Below are 20,533 nucleotides of genomic sequence, written 5' to 3' on the forward strand. Positions count from 1 at the left end.
TTAAACAGCTGTAACGTGACATCTTGGAAGGACTAAATGCTGTTTTGTGGGTTGAGAAAATAGTGACTTTCAGACAGACTCTTGTTTAAACTACCACATGGCTTGTATCAAAGCCACACCTTTATTTCTGATTGATATTCATTTTAACTCAACATGTTAATGCTCCTCCTGTCATATGGGAATGAATATCACAGCAGAGACACAGAACTATACAGCATGTGTATTTATTGATCTATTCATGAGAAATTATACATCGAAACCACATTGTGGAGCTGCAAGAAAAAAAAAAAAAAAAAATCAAGACTGTGATAATAACCTTTTAATTTTGTTTTTCTCTAAGCTCCGAAAGAACATGTTGAGTTAAATACAGTCAGAGACGCGGCAGCTGACGTCGACGATGCCCTAATGCACAGAAGAGCAGACGGGGAGGAAGTGGGAAATGTACTTCCTGTGGGGGGGGGTCACGCTGGGGGTCAACCTCTCTGGAAGAAATATACAATACTGGTGAGTAGTGACTACACAGAAACAAATGACCTAACAACAGAATGCACATGTGTAACTGAGGTGGTGGAGTGACGGAGAGACTTGCCTCTGTAGTCAACTATAGCAGATTATAGATTATTCATAAACGTCCTTCTTGTCTGCGATGTACTGTACAATGTCCTCAGGAGTCATCAACTTCTCTGCTTCTGTGTCGGGGATCTCAAAGCCTACAGAAGAAATACGCACAATACAACAAAAAAAAAAAAGGTCAAACGCAGTCTCGCGTTTTCTGTTAAGTTGTCCTTGAACACAACACGGAGACTGGAACCATCGGCCAGCTGGCTGCTGACATGCATCACGCGTAGTCTGTATTTCTACTCGAAAGAACATCACACAGACAAATGAACCCTTTTCATGCCAACCTAAATATGATTAGGTAAATCTCCTCCTCTTGGCTTGTTGCTGTCAATGAAAACCATATAGATCTGGAAATATGTTGATTTTACATTTTTCAGATACATATTAGGATTAAGACATAGGGCTGCAACGAACGATTGTTTTCATCATCGATTAATCTGCAGATCATTTTGCTGATGAATTGAATTGTTTGTTGTGTGTGTATATATATATATAATATAATATATATATATATATATATATAGTGAAAATCCCCATCACGTTATCATCAGGTGTCTTCTTTCACCCGACCAACAGCCCATAATCTAAAAGATACTCAGTTTGCAATGATATGAAAAGCTGCAACCACAGAGTTTTTGAAACTTTTGATTGAAAAAAGGGCTTAAACGATCGATTATCAGAACAGCTGCAGATTTGTTTTCCCGTTGATCGACGAATCCATTAATCCACTTACCATTGCAACACTATTTTAATACTTCTGAAGCTAAATAAAAATAAAAATAAAAAAACGTATCTGGAAAATAAAAAAAAAGAATGCATTGAACACAGATCTGTTTTTATTAACTCGTGAACAGTTGATGTTTTGGAGATATGTGATTTTCACAGGACCGCAATGATGTGGTATTTTACTTGAGGAGGAAGAAAAAAAAAAAAAAAAACTATTACGAGTGCACCGTGAAATCAGTGATTCAAATAGGTAGCACAGCCAGTCTCTCAGTTTAAAGTCTAATTAGAAAACTATACACACACACACACAGCGGGGAAACATCCTTAAATACCGTGCGCCCCTAACTGTGGATTTCCACTGGATGTGGAACGTCTGCGTGCTCCGCCGTCCGTCAATACCCACTAGGTCCGGATTTGATGCGGCACGGCTGCGGCCATGACTGACAGCTGTAGTCAGGAGGACCCACAATATCTCGCGAAGTCACGTAAAATAGAACCACAAAACCAACGGCGCAATATTTGTTAAAGGCAAAATGTGTGTCAAACCATTCTAAAATGAAGTATTGTGGTGCTGCAGAGACACCCCGGCCTACAAATCGTATCCTAAAGAAAAAAATCTGTTTGGTACAGAGCCTCGCAAAAAAAAAAAAAAAAAATCATACTTTTTTTCCAATGATAACAATGATACAAAACTGATCATTCCCTCCAATATCGTGAATCATATCGCAAAATCAGTCAAAAATAATCGCAATTGGATACTTTCCTAACATCGTGCAGCCCTACCAGCAGCAACACGACATGCTGACTCACCAAACTCATCCTCCATGGCCATGATGATCTCCACCTGGTCCAAACTATCCAGACCCAGGTCTTTCATGAAGTGGGAGGCTGTCTGCAGCTGTGGAGCAGGAAGGAACACGGACATTAGAAATGCCATTTCTCACAATCGCTGGCGTTTCAGTTGGATTCGGAACAGAAGAGGATGGCATACTGAGCCATGTTCAGCTCTGTCTGGATAGGAATCATAGATAATACAAACAGACACTGATTATCATTTATGAATGATTATTTATTAGCTGGATGATCTACCTACAGCACGAAGTAAAAAACACAGCGTACTTTATCAGCCTCTCACATACACCAAAGGAGAACTCAATGTCTTGTTTGCACGTTATAATAAAAATCACTGTTTAAGCAGGTCCAACATTGATGATAAATAAATCCAACATAAAAACATTCCAGGATTTGAGGTTTTTCTTCACATTTTAAAACAAAAACATTATCACATTTAACCAGTTGAGTAACAGACACAGCGCATCCATTGTTCACAATGTATTCCTTGTTTTAGCGCTCAGTGAGCCGAATACAGGCCTGATTTTCTACGAGACTCTCTCTCACCTTCTCGGGGTTGATCTTGTCGTAGAGCTTGAGGACATACATGACGCGGTCTTTGATGGTTTCTATGGTGAGGGGCGGCAGGTCCCCATACTGTCGGCACAACACGCCCACTGAGGGGATCTAGGGAGGAAGAGGAGAGGGGTCAGGAGCAGGGATGATGAGGTGGACAAAAGCCATGGGAAGTCACAGAGGGCAAAGAGATACCAACTCCTGAATTAGCCTCGAAGCTATGTATGCTCGCTTTCCATCTGTGGGTCAAAATGTTAGCAGGCTGTAACTCAAGAGTGCTTGTTAAGCAGAGTACAATTCCACTATTATTCATGCATTAATATCCAACAGGTTACACTACAGTAACGCTCTCTTTCCTGGGTTGAGCTGAAAAATAACGGAGTAGCTACAAGCAAACCTGAACACCGTACTGCAGTACTTGCCATCACTTCTAGCTCCTAATGAAATACAAAAACAACTTTAAATTCCTACCTATAGTCTTTAAAGCACTTATATGGTTTGACTCTCCAATACTAATAATTCTTGACCTACTTTACAGCAGTCTGGTCTTGATTTCTTAGATTATCAGGTGTTTTTCAACTATACTGAAACGAGAAGAGAGATCCAGATCCATCCATCCAACTACCTGATGACCTAAGATCAGTCCCAACTATGTCAGTCACAATTTTACGTTTCTTGTATTCTTCCCTCTATTGTTATGGCTCCATTTAATGAAATGTGCTCATATATATATATGCCATCGTCTTTACTGACTTTAGGTAGGCTAATATATGACTTGCATTACGCATAATAACTTGTAACTTGATATCGTCCTTATTGTGACCTTTAAGGCGATTAGGTTTAAATGTAAGCATCCTCCATCTGGCTCCAGATTGCAGGGGACACAGGGGCAACAACACAAAGGTGTCAGTGAACTCACCTACTTTGCTAACTAGCTAGCTAGCAAACAAGCAAAACATGGCTGTTGTGTTATCAAAAATATAACGTTACAAGGTTTCGTGGAACTTCGGGCAGGATGTCACGCCAACAGATTTTTTACTTATTGTAAAATAAGCTGCTTGCATGCCATCATGCACGTTTAGCGGGCTAGGTTAGCCTGACAGTTTTGAAAGACGTCGGTAGGTCACAGCAGCGAGCTGACGCTAGGCCACGGCTGTTCAATGTTACCGGAGACTCACCCTGCTCTGACCGACCCACCGCGTCCTCCGGCTGTCTGCGGCAAAGGATAGAGGTCGGTGAATGGCTGCTGCCGGGGCGACAGCGGCTCTGAAAGCCAGGTTACCGGAGGAAAGCCTCAGCGAGGGCCGGGCGAGCGTGCGGACACACTGCTGCAGGACACGGGCCGCCATGACGGAGAAAAGTGACTCTGGTGATTCACAGCGTGCAAGGCGAAGAAGAAACGGGGTCACGCATGCGCACAACTCAAGCTGTCTTTATTTAGCATCTTTACTTAATTTAATTTTAAACAACAATTAAACATTTTTTTTTACTAAATAGACAATCAAAAAATAAAACTATAAACATCGACTTTGATAAAAGCTAAAATGCAAAATTGCAGAGGAGATAGAATTCAGCTCAGGGAAGACCAATCAATAACAGATTAGTACATTGTTTAATAATTACCTTACCAAATGACCTGGAGGAGCAACATACTGAATACATGTATAACTAGTATACGATACAACTCAAATATAAATGCCAGTGGACTGTTTTTCACTTGTTTGGCTTAACGAAATCCATCGATGATTTGGCACTCAACTGATATTGTCTGAACAGCCATTCATAGAGTCTGCAGAAGAAGAAAATCTGGGTGCTGACAGCAGAGCTGAGAGCAAAACAGATAGAGGATTATTATTGCTGAATTATCCCCAGTACCACTGTCTTAAATATTTGTATTATATATATATATATCTTATATTTATTCACAGCCATGGAGTTGTCGGAAATACTGTACAATAAAGCAGAGTACATTGAGACGGTAATGTGTGATTTTAAGCCGTTGTTAGCTAGCTAGTCGCTTGCTATTTGGCTAACCGAAGCTAAACGGGGCGTTGGATAGCTCAACTAATTGTCTGTGCTCAGTTTAGATAGACAGTAAAGACAGAAACACACCTTATTACAATTATTAACCATTTCTGTCGTTGTATTTTCAGGCTTCTGGCAACAAAGTGAGCAGACAGTCAGTGCTGTGTGGGAGTCAAAACATCGTACTCAATGGCAAAGTAAGAAAAAACAAAGACAAACCTGCCTGACAGTGCAGTATACAGCTTTCTGCCAGGGCAGTTATGTTGTTATCAATGTACTCTGTTCGGCTATGATATACCTTACTGTGTGTGTGTGTGTGTGTGTGTGTGTGTGTGTGTGTGTTCTCTTCCAGACTATTGTCATGAATGACTGCATCATCAGAGGAGACCTGGCTAATGTCAGGGTGGGCAGACACTGTGTGGTGAAGAGCCGGAGCGTCATTCGACCACCTTTCAAAAAGTTTAGCAAAGGGTAAAGCATCCTTCTCTAATAGCAAATTGTAGCAGATTGATATTCTGTCAGTCAATTTATCAATTTTTGGCTAATTGTTTCAGCTGGTATACAATAGAGTGCGAGTCTTTGCGCCACGAAAGAACAGGCAGAATTACAGGTGTACGTGGCGCACGTCATTTCTGTTTGCTTCATGCCCTTTAAACGAACACCTGAACTTCATCTCTTTCTGCTCCCACCCTCCATTGCTCCCTCCAGAGTGGCGTTTTTCCCGCTGCACATCGGAGACCACGTCTTCATCGAGGAGGACTGTGTGGTCAACGCAGCACAGATTGGTTCCTACGTCCACATTGGCAAGAACTGTGTCATAGTGAGTGGAATGAGAGCACACACACTGAGACACACACAACTAAGCATAAAAAGGAAACATGATGATGGAGACAAAGCTCTGCCACAGTGAGAGGGGACATAAACAGAAGCAGTGTCTCCTGTTGCCTGTGGTGAAAGTCACATGGTAGTCATGTTCAGATTAACTGAGCGCAGCAGCAAACTGCAGGAAGGCTGCTTTGAGCAGGCACAGACCTTTGATGGAATATAAAAAGGAACACATTTAATTAAAAATGTTAAATGTTATTGCAGTTGAGCAGTTTTTCCACAGCAGGAGCAGATTACATTTTATTATCATTGCCCAGCTAGATTCCACAATTCAAAAAGCTGAATTTAAAATGCTTATATAAACAGAGAAGTCTGGTATTTGTGCATAATTATGTCTTGATTCTGGAATTAATTTGTTAGTACAAAAAGTGTTTAGTAAATAAAAGTAAAACAACAGGCAAGTGCCCTGAGATATTAACAGAGCCCAAACAGTCGAACTTGAAAGAACAGTTATTTGACTGTGCAGGACTTAACGATAAACTGATAATGTAACAAAAGCTAATTTAAAAAAGCAGGAACAATTTACAGTGGTGGATATGCAGCATAGTACGGGTGTGCAAAAAAAATCGATTCACATTCGTATCGCGATTCAAGCTCTACCGATTCAAAACCGATACATAGAATTCCAAAAATCAATTCATATTTTTTAATTATAAATAAATAATAATAATTATATATATATATATATATAATTTTTTTATTGTATGTCTACTGCAATTACATGGGAAAAGTAACTACATTTACATACTGTGAATCGTTTTTGAATCCATTCTTGAGCCTAAAAATTGATATTGAATCGTGACATTTTCTGTATCGTGCACCCCTACAGCATAGACTTTTTGACATTTTGCCAACACTGTATATTTTTAAATTGGTAGAAAAAACTATCAATAGCTTTTGGGGCAAGCAGATGTACAAATTGCCAAATTAAATGGCAATAATATGAACAATTGAAATAAAAATACAGGCGATGCATACCTAGCCCTATCCCTGTATTATCCCTGGAAAAGTACATTCTGGGAATAATTGCCACTATATAAAAACAATATTCCTATGATTCTTATCGTCTTCATCTGAGTTCATTATGTTTAAAGTATTATCTTTTTTGGTATTTTGTACCACACACGTGTGTTCGCTGTTACTTTACCGTGACTGTTGGTACAGATGTGATTCAACACATACGGTCGCAACAAATGTTTTCACAGTTGTATAGACGGATAACAAAACTGTAGCTAGGTCCCTGGTAAGCACCAGACTCCCAACACAGCCCAATTTCCTTTAAGGCCCTGACACACCAGGCCGAAGGTCGTCCGTCGGCCAATGTCGGGCCGTCGCTGAGCGTCGTTGCCCTAGTTTTTGCGTTGTGCTCCACACCGTTGGCACAAGTCGGTGGCTTTTCGGCCAATTGAGCATATTGAATCCGCGATGGAGCCCATCGGTGAAAGAGATCACTCTGATGGCTGTTCAGTTTAAGCGAATCGGTGCATGAGAAGAGCAACGGAAGTGAGGAAAACAAGCAAACGACTAAATTCAAGAGGGCCTGAGATCGAAAACAAACTTGTTATATCAGGTAAGACTTTTTTTTTTTAGCCTTTTAACTCATTAGCAGAAACGGTTTGTAATTGTGTGACTGTTCGCTAGCACACGATAAATAGAATTAGTTCTTTCAACATCGGGCTGTGTTGTTAATGTGCTAACTGGCTAATTAGCATATCACTTGAATCCCTGTCAGTATTCCGGTTTCCCATTTTGAATGAGAGTCACGTATATCCTCTCATGCAGGCTCAGAACGTACATGCTAGTTGGCCTTTGGCTGTACTGCTTACTGCTTAGTTGTTCTCAATAGCCATGATCAATTGTTTACCACAATGTTATAAACAGAATGAAGAAAACACTTGGAGTCAGTCAGAAGTTTAATTTTAGTTTTGTGTGCAGGGTCGTCGCTGTGTGCTGAAGGACTGCTGCAAGATCTTAGACAACACCGTGCTCCCTCCTGAGACTGTGGTGCCGCCTTTTACGGTCTTCTCTGGATGCCCAGGTCAGCTACGCCACACAAACACACACCTGACCCCTCCACTTTGTGTTTATCTGTCAGGTATTTACCTGTGTTTGTCTATATCTATCAGGTCTATTTTCAGGAGAGCTCCCAGAGTGCACACAGGACCTGATGATTGATGTAACCAAGAGTTACTACCAGAAGTTCCTGCCTCTCAGCCAGATCTGAGTCCTGCCCCAAAACCGTCAGCAGGATCCACACCCTTTCCAACCAGTTCCAGGTCAGGGTTGGGGTCGCTCATCAGAAATGGACTCTTGAGAGCTCACCTTCTATCCTTCACTTCCCAGAGGCCCTGAGTTTCTCAGCCCAAGGACAAACATTTGGTCCTATTATGAACCCTTATATGATTCTAGTTTTTGAGTATGAGAAAAGCACATAAGGAATCAAATCTGATATAGCTGCAGAAGGCACTTTTGTATGTTTGCAGCTCCAAATTGCAATGAGAGTCTTGAAAAGTCTTTACTTAAACTGCAAGCAGAACGATCATGTTTACCCAGCCGATCTGAGATGCCTTCAAGGCCGTCATCTACAGGCGCTCAGTTTTAGATATTTCTTTCCGATGAACACTTTGATTTTCTAATCAAGTATGTTCATGTAGTGTGATACTTTTTCCTGGTCAGTGTGCTGTGGAGAAACTCAAGTACCTCTGTGTGGCTGCTGATAATCCCAATCTTCGCTCTCTGACAGCAGCTGTAGGTGAAGATGAGAAAGTGAAGGAGCTATGAAAGGAAGGTGAAGGGTGGAGCTGTGTAAACAGCACGGACCAAAACGATAGCAACAACAGTTGTGATGAAGGATGTTGGTTGTATATGTTTGTTATTCATGTCCACATTTAATTTGGGAAACGGAGCAGCACACTCAATATCAGCAAATTGTGAAAGGTATTCTGTTGTTTCAGTCTCTGTCATTTTATATCTAATGTTAACCTGTTTGCTTTCTCCTTAACTTAATTTCATTATGGTTCAAATGATCAACTGCAATGTTAATTTGAATGTTAATGTGTGCAGGACAGACCCCTGTGCTTTGCCTTTTTCTGTAAGCATACAATAGCCAGAGCCAACATCAAACAAAGTGCAGCAATTAAATAAATATAATAAATGCTTGAAAATCTGCCTCATGTATGGACTCAGCTCTGTCTGCTCTACAACGCAAAATGCCTCACCACTTAACCTTCTACTTGTTATGCTTCTGCGACCAGAGGGATTAAGTTTTTGTTTGTCAATGTATACGCTAATTATGACATTTTAGAAGAATGTTTAATAGGATGAAGTGAGTACATAAAAAGCCAAAGGTCAACTTCACTGTGACATGTTCTGCAAAAACTTTTCTGGCCATTATTCAACACCATAACTCAACAGAAGGGGAGAGATTTGGTCGCATATTAAGTTGGTGACACTAATCTTGGGTGCCCACCTTGAAACTGTGGGAGTTGTACAGACTTGTGCTGCCGTGTTTGTGTGTGAAGCATCCATGTGTCGCCAAAAAATACAATTAATACCTTTTTTAAATTGCTTCCAAGTCTTCACTCCATGTATTATGAGTCTGGACCGACGTGGACGTAAACTGCAATTTGACTGGTTGGCTTTACAGATGTTTCACTAGGAAAGAAATGCATTCAACACGTTTGTTGATAAGAATACACTGTTTTGGTAATACAAATGTAGACACTCCACAGGGCAACTTTAAGCTACTAGCTAGCACCTTGTGGAGATTTATTGTGAATAAGTTATGTTTACAATTTTTTTCCTCACCAAAACATAGTGTGTATGCTTGAAGTCTAACCAACATGTTGAATGCATTTCCTTCCTCTTAAAACATTTGCAGTTTGAGTACTGCATTGTTAGCATTCATGTTTACTTGCTAGCTAGCAGTACTGCCATAGACTATACAGTCTATGGCAGTACTCTACTTTTCTGCCTTTGTTGGCACACTGCTGTGTGATTTGGCGCATTACTGCCACCTGTTGGTATGGAAAGAGCGGAATGGAAACCTTTGGCTGGACTGTTTGAGTGATCTAAAAACAAAACCACTTCATACGTGCTACTAGCGGTCAAAAACAGTTTATCAGAATGTGAGTTCTCATAGAGATGGCCATTAATAATGCTACACTACAATAACATAACTTTGCAGGCTTGTGTTTCTACATTTTCTTCATGACGTGGAAAAAGTGGGTTTTCTACTGCTATCTTTTGGCACCACCTAGTGGCTTAAAGCAGGGCTAAGTTAAATGTCATTTCTGTGAGACTTGAATAACTAAGTTCAGAAATGAAGTCACCACAAACTCAGAAACCACCGCTCTGAAAAAATATCTCTAACCTGGGTTTGGACGGTCCCACAATATTTTAAATGCATGACTCATGTATTTTCCTTTCACCCACCTGTAAATGTCAACTAAATCAATGATATGTGCAGTGAAAGCACAGAGGCCCCTTTATAACTACCAAATATGTCTTGCTTATGCATCGTCTTTCGTGAAATATGAACATTTTCAGCCTCTTCTCCTACTTTCCCAAAAGTTCAAGAGCTGCAAGTTAATAGATAAAATGCCTGCACTACATGTTATTAGAGAACCCTCATTTTAATATTAAGCAAATCTGATTTTGTAAAGCAAATAAGACAAATCTATTTTTTTAAATGAAACAGTCCATCCAATTGCAACTCAATGGTTTTATTTCTTTTACAATGTGAACCACATATATCATACCAACAATTAAATGTTAAGTATATAGATTAGCCATTTATTATTATTTTTCAAAACAAATAAGTATCAAGTAACAGCCGATAATAGTGTTGGCTCCAGAGACACGTGGCACGAGTCAGCCTTTTGAAACAATGTGGATGAAGGCCGGTGACTGGCTCAGAGGAAGAAAAGAAAAACAAAGTGCCCCCTCTATTATAACCAGGCTAATCAATGGGGGTCAACACTGCAGGTTGAACAGTGGGATTAGAAAGACGGCACAATCCTGCTCATAGCCAACTCTTTAGGCGCGACTTTGGGGGGGAAAAAAAAGGCTATCCTTTGATAGTCTGAATTTTAAGTTCTTCTTCCTGTCAGACACTTCACATCTTCCCTTTAACCGACATGTTGTCATGAAACAGAAACACTAGGTTATAACTACTAATTTGTAACAACACGCACCATTTGGTTTCAGTTGAGAATGCTACCAATGCCAATGTGGAGTGTTAAGACACAAAACAGCGAGTTAAGTGTCTGAAGAAAAACTACTAAAATGCATTCCTCTGATTTAAAGAGAAGCATGTGGACAGGCCGTCAGGTCAGTCCTCAGGATTTACTCCATCTCCAACACCATATTCTGCCCATTAGCACACCCAGAGTGTAAAACTGTCTGATGGACTCTAAATATGACTTTTCAGGGAGAAACCTAGATCCTTCCTGCGTTACATTATTCACTACACTAGACCTGTGCTAGCTGAAGCTACCCAGAATGTACAATACATCGTTTTCTTTTTAGATACCGTTTTAAACCAAGCCCGACATGAATCCTCACCATGAAGCCGCACAGTGAATTACTCGTCGACCCTACTTCACAGTAATCAGAGGCTCTCTGTAAGCAAATCAATTCTCACTTTTCCCAATTTGAGGTTTACATTTTCGTCAGTCTAACTCAATGGTTTCACTTGTATGCAAGTACAAACTCTGAAATGCAGAACTCTTAATTTTGACAGAAGCAACAAATCTCGGCCTGGTTCTTTTCTTTCACCGACGAGCCAGGGATCATGTACGAATATAAAAGCCAACCTATAATGCAAAATTTTAAATCTGTGACCAAAATGTAACAAGTTAAAAACTGGCATGCTTTATACAACTAAAGAAAACCCACTTTCCAGGTCATAAAGGTGAAGGGGAGTGAACAGGTCAACAAAAAGGGGGGAAAAAAGAGAAAGAAACTGAGATCTCACAAGTCAGCAACAGTGGGTATTACAGGTATTTGACTCACTGACAACTTACTGTATCACTATTATGGCAGGTCAACTTCACTGTGACGTCATAATGTTCTGGCCATTATTCAACGCTGGAACACTGGAAATATAACCGGTTTGATAACTAGACAACTCATAATTTACATTTGTTAGCTTCCTATGCTAAATGAAAGCATATTCCAACAATTGAGTTCATTACGCCCACAAACTAGCTTAGATTTACATCCAATAATCATTCGTTAAGACCCTATAAATCAGTACAGTACCAGTTCATACGTTTCACAAACTGCTAAATATACCCAAATTTCGGCCTCGTGAGATATCAGTGTCTCCTACTCCTCTCCATTACAGAAGGCAACTATTTCAAGAATGAAACAATCCCCCAGTTTCATCATCTTGTACCAAGTAAAATCAAACCCATCCATGTCTTATTAATGCACACACCCCTTTATACAAAAAGCAGACAGTGACCCAACGCCCAATCCGACACACTCGCCCAATTAGGCATACTTGTTGGATGTGTTGAGAAATGTTACCCTTGTAAACATTTATGCGATTTATGCTTTTACAGCACCGATTATCTTCCGATAAAATAAAATCATTTGTGAGACAGGGAAGGACTCTTGAGTCTTTGAATACAGTAGAGCCCATACACAGAAACACTCCACAACTTGATCAAATACTTTTGAAGAGTTGTTGGAAACCAGAGGTGTGTGTGTGTGTGTGAGGGCTCCGTTTTTAGTCATACCAAGTGTTTACTTTTTCCAAGCAGCAACTTTATGTGGACTGACCTCAAGCGGGCCCCGTTAAGGGCTGGACTAGGCTTTAACTGGGATACAATGGAAGAGCCGATTTGTTTGCATGAGTTAGAGGTGAAAGCTAAGTGCAAAAGTCCTTATTGCAACTCAGAATAAATCACAAGATCACATAAAACAGCAGCTGCTTTTGTAATAAGACTAGAGTAAAGGAGGGGAGGGAGGTGGGGGTGTTGCAGTCAGTAAACAGGCTGTCTGAAAAGCTGTATACACAGAAAAAAAAAAAAAAAAATTGCTTTCCATTATCCTCAACAAAAAAAAAAAAAAACATGGTGGAGAAAGAATGCAAAATTAACTTGGCTATCACTGCTGCAAACGGTAGCAACAAACCTAGATTGTTAACACTGGTGGTTGAAGAACTAAAAAGAAGAAGGGCGACTGGCTGAACTAAAATCAAAGCAGAGTAGATAGCAGAGAATAAAGTTACATGCCATCAACCTAGTAGCCAGAGAAATGGAACTGGTTACAAGCGGGAGATGAAGCAGGATGATGTCACAGATGTACTCCTACTGGGTGATTTAGCTCCACCACTGACAGGCAACGTCAACTGAGAGCTGCAATGACAAAGTAACAAAGAACAGGTGGGTTGTTTGACAAAGAAGTGAGTCTCTTGACAGAGCCGGGTCCAACATTTGGCGAGCAACTTGGTTCACTGAGTGAGACGATTTGATCATGGCCCTCACTTCCTTATTAAGGTGGTGGGTGAGGATGAGTGAGGTTAAGGGAGGGAAGGGCACAAAATGTGTCAAGGATCGAGTGGCTTCTACTTGTCAAGCAGCACGGTGCATTTCACCCCTTTGAGATCTGTCCGCATCCCAGGATGAGTTGGTGACTTCCTTTGTCGTCTCCTTTCCTCGGTAGCGATGTCTCAGGAGTGCGTGATGTCGTCCAGACCTCCCAGTAACCCACACACACCCATTAAGTGTTCTGATTGCAGATCAGTGATTTGTAGTAATAGTGTGGGGAAAGGAGACAAGGAATATAATTCAACTGAATAGACCGCACTGAGACCGTAAGTCCCCATTTTCAGCCCAGGTTTCTTTTGCACAGCCAGGCATTCAAGTGTCTGTCCATCTGTGCCACATAAGCATCCATCCACCCCCCACCCCCCTCTCATAGCCTTGGCTTTTCCCCTACCCCCTCACACACACATATAGGCAGGCAGCAGATCAGATCATCCTGTTGCGTTTGTGTGTAGGGGAGTCTGTGATGACATCACTACACTGGGTGGAGTTTCGTTTCCTGGTTCCTCCCCCTCCAGCAGAGGCGGAGCCTGTAGAGTCCAGATGCAGTGCCATCTCTTCCGAGATGAAAGTGTTCAGGTCGACGTCTTGGAGCCCATTACGCCTGCTGCGGCACACCAGCGCAGAGCCGGAAGAACCACCTACACCAGCGCCACCTCCGTTACTGCTGCTCCCACTCACATGTGTGGGAGACCCTGGAGCACCAGAGCGCACACTGATGCTCGCCATGGCTCCACTCAGACCTGTGGAAGGAGAAGAAGACGTGTTTTTGAATGCAAATACGCCAACAGTGGGGTCTTTTGAGTGGACCACCAAGCAAGCACATCATTGGTGCATCAATCCAATAGTTATCATATTTATATGACCCCAAATGACAACTGCCTGGGCAAAGGGGCATCGACACAGGGTCAGAAAGGTGGTATGTGCATCTTGCTAGGAGGATATAAAATGCAACAACTGGTTTTGTTTTACACTATACCAAGTTTGTGGGTTACCACAGTGACCAAAAATCTGTGAATCTGATTGCCTAAAAGACTCAACGGTGAAGTTGACAGAAATGTCCATGTAAATCAAAATGATAGGGATGCACCAATTTATCAGTCGAACACCAGCATCGGCCGATATTCGCCCAGTTGTCTGCAATCGGCAAATAAGATGACATTTACCAATTGCCGTGGCAGATTTTCATCTGTTGCGTCAATTTTGTGCTGGCTAAATGTTATGAGATCTCTCTTCATTATATATATATATATATATATATATATATATATATATATATACACACACACACATACACACTTTATAATGAAGAATTCATTTCCCTGGCACAAAATGGGGAATAAATGAAAAAAAAACTAAATAAAAACATTGTTATTTTAAACATTAACATCTGCCCAGTATTTTCTGTTGGCACATCCCTACAAAATAAGTTTGCCTGTCCCAACACACAAACACCAGTGGGGAAATGCAGAAGGTATCTGATAACGGAGACACACTGAAACCTCCTGACACAGACCGAACTTGTGTTTCTGTAACCTAAACCACCAAATGCCTAACATCCTTCACCCTGACCTCAGCTACACTTTAAAATGTAGGGACCTTCAGATAAAGTTCTGAATATTCATTTGCACTGACAGCACACCAGAAATGCCAACATACTGCAATGTAACCGAATTACAAATGGAAACAGTTGCAGCCGCATATTTAAAAAAACTACTTAAATTTAGATTGAGATGTTCTCTCACACACTAAGCGCAAAGAAGGTGAGGCCCTCTTCAGACTGATCTCATGAAATGGCGTATGTATGACACGGCAATTTGTATGTCATTATTGGCGTGTTATAAAGACGCATACTCGCTTTTTAGCGCGTTTATCAACGCCGTTTGGCCTCCATTGACTTACATTACCTTGCGATTGCGTGTGAATTTACGCCGTAGGGAGTACTATGAAACGGCAAAAATCCGTGTAGGTAGGTTGATTGGGGTGGGGGATGGGTAAAACACAGGACTTTCACCCAGGAGAGCGGGGATCGCGTCCTGCGTTTCCTCACTCTTGTTTGTGTAAAGCCAACCCTGTTCTTCTTTTCCTAAACTCAACCGTCGCTTTCTTCTTTTACTAAAGCCAACCCCGTTTTTCCTTTTCCTAAACCCAACGGTTCTTCTTTTCTTAAACGCAACCGTAGCTTTCTTCTCGCGTTAACACGGCGATAACACGCCACGTGGCGTGTATGTTTACATCCGCTGTATACAGCGTAGACATACACGTGGATAGCTCAAAATACATACAGATAACACGCTACTTGGCTTAAGAAAGTCGGCGTGTACGTTTATGCGAAGTCATGATACCACATTGCCCTCTTTCACCATTGGCCAGTACTTACACACCCATGCACAACATAGCCTATCCTTATCTCTGAGCCACATGTGGCAGAGTACGACGACTAAAGGACAAGCAGGCTCTCTCTCACAAACTAACTTTCTGTACTTCAGTGCTTAGACTTTAACAATGTTTTTTTTCCTCATTCAGGTGACAACCTGTATATAAGTAAATGATGGAATGAAAAAAATCTTTATTAAAATACCTTATCGCACAACTACTTTCAAGTACATTGCCAAACCTTAAATCTATTACATTTGTGGAATTAGTAGGTCCCACCCACCCTTTGAAGAATCTAAAATGTTACCAACAATGTAGCTGCCTCCTGGGTTGTAAATCACATATCTGATTAGGTGGCTTGAATGACCACTGGTGTGTAAGCTGTGAGCCAGGCTTGCACCATGCAACTCACCATGCAGTGCTATGGCCTCCCTGAAGGGCTGGAGGTCTGCTTCTACAGATGAGCCAGTCTCGGCTGGTGAATTAGCCCGGCTGGGGGCCAACATGGCCAGCCGGGGATTGGCCCTGCTACTCCTGTGTGGTGGTGCTTTTCCGCACAGAAAGCTGATAAGATCTTCTCTACGGATGGTTCTCCGGCGCTTTTTCACCCAAGCCAACATGTCCTGCAATCCAATAGAAAAGTGATCAATCCACAATTAAGCAAGGCTTAATTTCATTAACAAACGTGGATGTGTTTTTCTCCCCCTTTAACATCCCTGTTGTGTAAACCTAATGTAGTCTGTAAGCACCGGGTTCCTAAATGTCAAACTACAATGTGTCCAGATATAAGAGAATGGAGGGGATTAACAAAACGTAACAGAGGAACAAGACCCACCTTATTACGGCGTTGATGGCCTATCTGGATGCCCCGATCAAAACTTCTCTGATGTGCCTCCACACTCTCTGCGATGGGGAAAGACGACATAAAAATAATCATTGTTCATTATCATCATCTATTCCAAAAGCCTAGTAAAAAAGCATTATACCTTTAACAATGACAATGTTTTGGTCCTTGACCAGAAACCATTAGAAACTCATATAATGCCTATACGTTTAGTTATGTACTGCATATTTTTTTTGTTTGTTTTTTTTTTAACTTAACTGACAGCTTTTAAAATCACAGCAAATTACTTCCAGAGGGTGCCAACTACTCACTACTTGCTAGCACTACTCAACTGGCAATTCTCTGCCCAGTTTGAGAGGTAGACTGCCGAATTAGGAGTTAAGTAAAGTCTAGTACAATCTCATTCTTACTACAACCATTGTTATAAGCAAGTTAAAAAAATGCAGTCTGTTTTCTTTTCAACAAACTTACAAGCCCTGTGACAGAGCTGATAAGAGTGATAATGGCCAGGTCTGTTTACCACTTGTTAGATGAGCCTATCAATAAAAACATGTCTACATTTACAAGTACAATAATAGCCAGCAACAGTCCATATTGATGATACGAAGCACAAAAACTACTATAGGTGTAGTATGGCAGAGCATTAAATCAAGGATAGAGAGAAGATGGATGTTGTTAGATACCTTTGTAGAGGTTGGTAACTGCTGTTGCCGAGTTCTGAAATGGCACCCACAATGACAGGCCCTGCTGATGGCATACTCGGTCTGTGGAAGGAAAGGGGAAATATGTTTGGTTTCTATAGATAACATGTGGCCGTAATTTAAAAGCAAGCACTCTTGATTAATGTGACCAAAGGGCAATAAAACATCTGAGAGGCACAACAGCTTTGTGATTATAGGGTTGAAGTGAAGATTGTTTTCATTCGCCATTTTGTCTTGCATCTACAATTGCAGGGACAGGGTTTGGCATAAAAATAACTGTCAGCCAGCGCTAGATGGCCAGCTTGGCAGCAGCTTGTTAAGCAAGAGAAAACCGACACATCAACTTAACTGCCCTCTCAGCAGTAAAGTTGCAAAGCCATGTCAAACATACATGTCAAACATGGATAGACTTAACAAGTCGAGCTCTGTCCATATGGACAGGAATGTATTCTGTCCGAGAGCACTATAGCCGTAGCATATTGTAGACAAACCAATATTTCACAGCGAACCAATAGTATCCTCGCCATTTTGTGATTATAACGCTAGCTACGTGTTGCTAAACAAACTGCTCACTCAGCAGGAAACCGGAGTTTAAAAAAACAAGTATGCATGCATGTGCTGTAAACTTCATATCTGTATAGCACATTTCAACAGCTAATCGCGTCAGGTGTATCAGATAACACTGACAGTATACAAGAGACTGTCATCTGGGAATGTCGCGTAGCTACGATTGTTGTTACCATCGCCATTTTGTAACTAGCCTGGCTAACGTTACGTTAGCTATCCGCTGCTGTCTAGCTAACTTGGTGTCAACAAGATATCTTATTGACAAAGGTATCCGTGTTAACTTAGCTACGTTAGTTTAATTATGTCAGTCAAACTAGAACAATCGAACCATGTGTATAACACCCGATTCGAGTTCTTAACTATTTTTTGTCACTGGCTAACACAGCTAGCTAAATTTAGCATTGCAAAATCAGCTGTAAACGTTAACTGGCCAGCGAGTTTGCTAACGGGCTAGTTAGCATTCTACCGAAATCGACGCTAATGTTAGTTCACATTAACGCTAGGTGAGTAGCCAGGTTGCTAACGTTAACCAACAAGCCAAATGCATACTGGCAATGTAAGTATAGGTAGACGAACAAGGAAAAAGAAAGCGCTGGTTTGAACCTTTGTATAACTGTGCCACAGCAGTGGCTGAGTTCTGGAAGAGATGCCACAGTTTATCCTGGTCGTTGTCGGCCTCCTCCTCGCTCGGCTCCCTTTGCTCCGCTTCGGCCAAACACTGCCGCTCCCATTTTGAGAACCAGTGCTCGGGTCCGTGTTCCTGTATCTCCGAGTCTCCGTCTTCCTTCTTCTCCTCCATTTAATGCACCAAAACTCGCGTAAAATGCACCTTTAATGTGTTAAAAGATGAAAATCGGGGCACTGTATAAAGAATTATGTGAGTAAATCCATGAATACTGTTAGTTTTTTTTATATTTCGCACTACAATATAGCGTTGCTTCTTCTCCTCACTTCCATCTGTGAAGATAAGCTTAGCTAACTATTTTTCCTAGTCGCCGACGTCGAGCTATATAGCTACAACGCAGACTATCATGTTATGCGCTTCATCCCGCCCATTATACCAGATGTCAACTATAATTGGTGGCATGAGCACTGGAGGGTGGGTTCGAGGGCTTAGCTCAGAATTATATTGGCTCTTCGACACGTCCGTCACAGCATTGACACAAAAGAACCACAGTGAAAATTCCCCATTATTATTAAAGCTTGCGAGAGAGTGCAAGTTTCTTCGTGAAAACTGTTCTGTTAGCTAGATTAAAAAATATGTTTGTTAAAGTGTGGTAAATGTTGAAGTGCTTTATGAATTAAGTTTCACATCATTATAATCTTCTGTGAGCTTATTTATTTCTCCCTTCTAATTAATTCAGAATCTACAGCTATGAAATTAATATTGTAATAACTTCTATCTTTCGACAGCAGCAAGGTTACACCATAGACTGTATACAGGGCTACAATAATGAACACTACAAGTCCATATATGACAATCTCATGATAATTCACCTATGAGAGCAGTGTTTGGTCAAATAAAATAAAAACAATGCTTTAATAATGAACACCAACCGAAACATAAAATGAGATGAGATAAACGAGAGTAACAGCCGAGGGTATCTAGGCCGAGTCCTGGTGTTGTTTTTATCCACTGGTTCCTCTTACTTACTCAAAATCTGTAAAGTAATAAAATAAGTGACTTTATTGTAGGCCTTTGTTTTTTATTTTATTTTATTGATCTTTGATTCCACTACCAAGCCTATGGCTACATTGATTTACATTTTTACATATTGCATGACATATTATACCTGCATTTGTTTATGTGTATAGGCTATTTATGAAAGTAAAAAAAAAAAAAAAAAGAAAGAGAGAAAACAAAGTTCTTTTCTCCACAGTTAAGTAACACTGTGTCCAATAGGTTCTTACTTAACTGACATGGGCTCACGCTGGAAAGTAAGTAGAAATGGTCATAGGAGAAAGATTTTTCTTTTTATATGTATTTATACAAATCATTACAGTCAAATACAACACACAATACACAGAACAAATGACATACAACATTATATCAGATACACAACATACATACAGGGGTATAGCCACAGTCACAATAGATCTAGATGGACAGGCTGGTAGGCAGAAAAAAAATTAAAACCTTATTAATAAACCTTTCTGGTCACACATGACTCAACCAGAGTTCTTATGGCCTTAGCATTTTTTGAGTACTTAATTGAATCAATGTAATTTCTAAACTCAGTCATAAAACCAGAAAAGAATGGTTCCACTTCTATGGATGTGGTATTTAGCATATAAAAATAAAAGATTTATTCATAGGAGAAATATTGCAAAGCATTTTTGGTGGATAGATCATTTAGGAATTTTGGATGTGCCTGATCTAAATTAGTAACTATAGTTTTGTAAGCCCAACTTTTGAGTATTTTCTGTAATTAGGCTACCCTACTTTAATCTTCTCAAGAGTAGCCTAATACAGTATTAGCAGCAAAAGAGGCCCTGCAGTAACATCACCGGGGAAGCAGGCCCCTGGAAGAGCATCATGGGATCAACCAGTATCACACTAGAGCCTATTTTAAACAAAATTATATAAATGAAATACATTTGTAAATAAATGAGCAAGTAAATACAAGTAATAGTAGTAAGTAGGGCCTGAATAGAATAAATTAGGGTTAAAAACTAGAATAGATGCCACAAAGCAGCAATGGGCTACCATGACATGCACCAACAACACCATGACAAATTCCTTGTATGTGTAAAAAACGTACTTGGCAATAAAGCCCTTTCTGATTCTGATTCAACAGAGTGCAGGTCCCATATAGCCTATAATG

At 40.6% G+C, this 20,533-nt stretch overlaps 3 protein-coding genes across 3 annotated transcripts; 1 reads left to right on the forward strand and 2 right to left on the reverse strand.

Moving 5' to 3' along the window:
- Positions 1-208: 208 nt before the first annotated feature.
- Positions 209-4,151, reverse strand: ndufab1b (NADH:ubiquinone oxidoreductase subunit AB1b). The gene is made up of 5 exons (XM_078270096.1): positions 3,933-4,151; positions 2,746-2,865; positions 2,158-2,245; positions 590-710; positions 209-482 (listed from the first exon to the last, which is right to left on the reverse strand). The coding sequence occupies exons 1-4, from the start codon at positions 4,101-4,103 to the stop codon at positions 619-621; spliced, it is 471 nt and encodes a 156-aa protein (XP_078126222.1). The 5' UTR covers positions 4,104-4,151; the 3' UTR covers positions 209-482; positions 590-618.
- Positions 4,152-4,533: 382 nt separating this feature from the next.
- dctn5 (dynactin 5) lies at positions 4,534-8,832 on the forward strand. Its single transcript, XM_078268785.1, has 6 exons — positions 4,534-4,732; positions 4,908-4,976; positions 5,132-5,250; positions 5,488-5,599; positions 7,600-7,702; positions 7,791-8,832. The coding sequence occupies exons 1-6, from the start codon at positions 4,685-4,687 to the stop codon at positions 7,886-7,888; spliced, it is 549 nt and encodes a 182-aa protein (XP_078124911.1). The 5' UTR covers positions 4,534-4,684; the 3' UTR covers positions 7,889-8,832.
- A 2,656-nt stretch (positions 8,833-11,488) lies between these two features.
- hapstr1a (HUWE1 associated protein modifying stress responses a) lies at positions 11,489-18,730 on the reverse strand. The gene is made up of 5 exons (XM_078268784.1): positions 18,312-18,730; positions 17,124-17,204; positions 16,432-16,499; positions 16,009-16,219; positions 11,489-13,963 (listed from the first exon to the last, which is right to left on the reverse strand). The coding sequence occupies exons 1-5, from the start codon at positions 18,505-18,507 to the stop codon at positions 13,647-13,649; spliced, it is 873 nt and encodes a 290-aa protein (XP_078124910.1). The 5' UTR covers positions 18,508-18,730; the 3' UTR covers positions 11,489-13,646.
- Between the last annotated feature and the right edge of the window lie 1,803 nt (positions 18,731-20,533).

The sequence above is a fragment of the Sander vitreus genome, chromosome 15, assembly GCF_031162955.1.
Source record: "Sander vitreus isolate 19-12246 chromosome 15, sanVit1, whole genome shotgun sequence".
In the NCBI taxonomy this organism is placed as follows: Eukaryota; Metazoa; Chordata; class Actinopteri; order Perciformes; family Percidae; genus Sander; species Sander vitreus.

Coding starts and splice junctions, on each gene's coding strand:
- ndufab1b (XM_078270096.1), bottom strand. CDS start 4,103: ATGGCGGCCCGTGTCCTGCAGCAGTGTGTCCGCACGCTCGCCCGGCCC. Junction 2,246..2,745: donor ACAAGATCAACCCCGAGAAG/GTGAGAGAGAGT, acceptor CCTGCTCCACAG/CTGCAGACAGCCTCCCACTT. Junction 711..2,157: donor GGCCATGGAGGATGAGTTTG/GTGAGTCAGCAT, acceptor TTTCTTCTGTAG/GCTTTGAGATCCCCGACACA.
- dctn5 (XM_078268785.1), top strand. CDS start 4,685: ATGGAGTTGTCGGAAATACTGTACAATAAAGCAGAGTACATTGAGACG. Junction 5,600..7,599: donor TTGGCAAGAACTGTGTCATA/GTGAGTGGAATG, acceptor TTTTGTGTGCAG/GGTCGTCGCTGTGTGCTGAA. Junction 7,703..7,790: donor GGTCTTCTCTGGATGCCCAG/GTCAGCTACGCC, acceptor TATATCTATCAG/GTCTATTTTCAGGAGAGCTC.
- hapstr1a (XM_078268784.1), bottom strand. CDS start 18,507: ATGGAGGAGAAGAAGGAAGACGGAGACTCGGAGATACAGGAACACGGA. Junction 17,205..18,311: donor TGTGGCACAGTTATACAAAG/GTTCAAACCAGC, acceptor TTCCTTCCACAG/ACCGAGTATGCCATCAGCAG. Junction 16,500..17,123: donor AGTTACCAACCTCTACAAAG/GTATCTAACAAC, acceptor TCCCCATCGCAG/AGAGTGTGGAGGCACATCAG.